Source organism: Buceros rhinoceros, unplaced genomic scaffold (genome assembly GCF_000710305.1).
Source record: "Buceros rhinoceros silvestris isolate BGI_N320 unplaced genomic scaffold, ASM71030v1 scaffold2268, whole genome shotgun sequence".
Classification (NCBI taxonomy): Eukaryota; Metazoa; Chordata; class Aves; order Bucerotiformes; family Bucerotidae; genus Buceros; species Buceros rhinoceros.
In genome coordinates this window covers 85488-88013 of record NW_010427262.1, presented here as the reverse complement: position 1 = coordinate 88013, position 2526 = coordinate 85488, and the positions used below count along the sequence as shown (strand labels likewise).

General features: G+C 40.1%; 1 protein-coding gene across 1 annotated transcript in view; it reads right to left on the bottom strand.

Annotated features, from left to right (window-relative positions):
• The window catches only part of RELN (reelin), a gene marked incomplete at its 5' end in the record, with an annotated part of 120648 nt that overhangs the window by 34579 nt on the left and 83543 nt on the right, over nucleotides 1-2526 (bottom strand). The window contains one exon of the mRNA XM_010141799.1: nucleotides 235-372. Within this exon, the coding sequence (XP_010140101.1) occupies nucleotides 235-372 (138 nt within the window). The remainder of the gene's footprint in view (nucleotides 1-234; nucleotides 373-2526) is intronic.

Below are 2526 nucleotides of genomic sequence, written 5' to 3'. Positions count from 1 at the left end.
CCAGTGCCTGGATTTGCCAAGGATATGGCTCTTGGCCAAGGAGGTGTGGAGCAACTGGCTGTTAACGTTGCTTGAATGGTCTAACCCCCTGTAGCACTTAAATTTTCAAGTAAAAATATAAAAATATTTAATATAAAAATAAGAACAAGAGAAAACAAAAGAAGTATGCATAATAATAGGATACTAGAAGTATCAGGAGACCATTGCTAAGAGAAATTGGCAAATGCTTTATACCTGCAAATGCCGTGGTCGCACCAACCATGTCCACTGCACATGTTGGGACACTGCTGTCCGATGTAGATGTTGTCTAAGGCCCATTCATCTTGGGATGTATAGTAGCTCTGACTCCAACGGAAACGTGTGGCACTGGACCTTTAAAATCAATAACAATGCTTTAATCTGTGATTCTTTGCAGAACTGTAGGAAAAAGGTAAATTGCAGCTATAAAAAAAAATCACAGCCCTGCCTGCAAAAACTGGCATAAAGACTGATTTCTGTAAATGAACTTTCTAGATGATGCTACTTGCTGCATAGGTCTATATAATGGACTTTTTAGTCATTAATGACACTTCTGAGGGAGGCTGCAGAGGTGTTATAGGGACTTAGTGTATTATTTTAAGATAAACCTATGAATAAATATTATCAGATTTTTATTGAGTACCATTCTGTGAGCGTCACAGGTTGCAAAACTAGAAAGGAGGATCTAGGATGTAACTTTGATTTTTATATTTTAGTCACAGTTAACAAGCTACAAGTTGTGTAAAAAAAAGTCTTTGGATGTTTATTATGAGAAAAAATTCTGAAAGTTCTTGAGTGTAAACATTTCTCCGCTTTGAATACCAGCTATTCCCATTCAATAATAGTTGACTGTTTTTCTTTGAATATAGAAATTTCTTTTTGTCAGGATGATTCTAAACTAGCTTTTGCTCACATATCACTGGTGAAATTGTGATTACAAGTTTTTACAAACATCCTATTTCATAGCACCTCTTTTTTCCACATTACAAACCGCTTGCTCTTGGCCGACTACTCAAGCAACAGCTTGTAACACCCAAGGTTTGTGGTGAAGAATCATTGGATTACATTTCTTGCTTATACATAACTAAGATTTTAATTTGTAACATTTTTCAAGCCAAAACCCCTGCTGTAGTTTCTCATTTCTAGTGAAATAGTTTCTCTTCAGCTTTGTTTTTCATTGTTATAGTGGAGTCAGGTAGCATTCAGGTACCATCAGGTAAGCATCAGGTAGCAATAAGTGGTTGATGTTGACCCTCTAGGAGATTGTCCAATGTGGCATTGACATTCTCCATGCTGAACGACTCCTGCTAGCCAAACCCAGCCTGACATCCACAACTGTCAAAAACCAAGGCTGAAGAAGAAACTGAATAATCATCAGAAGGGTAATTTTTGTTGCTGTCAAGCCTCTCCAAACTGCCCTGCCAACCTGTGCACATCCAGCAAGTTACAGGCACTGGCTAGTGGCAGCTCCTGGCTCCTGCAAGGACCCTCCACTCCATGCTCATGACAGAATGAGATTAAGAAATATATATTGCACGTGAAGTGAAACAAAGATGGGAAATCGTTCATCATGGTGGAGCAAAAGCGTCTGTGCTGGCTATGTGATGGGTCTGGAAAATAAGGGTGGTGGGAACGATGTGGGTGCTGAAGCTGGGTCACAGAGCTGTGGAGGGGATGGACAGGGAAAGCAACGCTGGTTGTGGAGAATTGAAAATCAGGCTTTAAACTGTGCCTGGCCAAGGGCTCACTTGGGCAGGTTAGGGATAAGAAACAGAAGGTTCCTACAAGAAGTAGGAGCTTCTTTCCCAGCTTGTTTCTGAGCCATGTAGCTATGTTATGGTGGCACAGCATATAACAATATTACTCTAAACTAAGATAAAAAAGCCCTCCCCCCCCCGCCCCCAAAAGTTTATATAGAATAAAACCTATAAAAATCAGTAATTGTAAAGGTGGCTGAGCCACCTGCTCGGAAGTATGGAAGTGAAAAAACGGATAGAGGAGGCCCGTGCAGCTAAAATGGACGATATGGCAGAGCAGTTAGCCATCCACTCACATACTAGAAGCATACAAAGGTTAGTTTATCATATACTTGGAGAAAATTTTAAAATACCGGTTCTTAATTTGCTTAAAAAGCTGCCCAAAGGCTTGATTTTTAATTGAAATGACCCTCATTTTCTAAGTACCTGCTTGATACTTAAACTGTAAGCATTTTTACAGCATGCAGAGCCAATCCACAGGGGCAGATCTGCTGATTAAATACTCCCTCAGGTTATAGTGTATTGATGGGTTACATTACAAGAGCTATGAATTATCCATTAAAAGTGCACAACGCCAGTAATCTGCACACAAAGGACTTCCTAATCATGCAGAGGCACAATGGACAGTCAATATTCACTACAGTTATTTACTGTTTATTATTGGAGTGCTCTGAAGCCAGCACATCACCTTGGTGCTGGTGTTCATACTTAATACAGAGAAACAACAGCACCGCAGAGAGCCCTGGCAGAG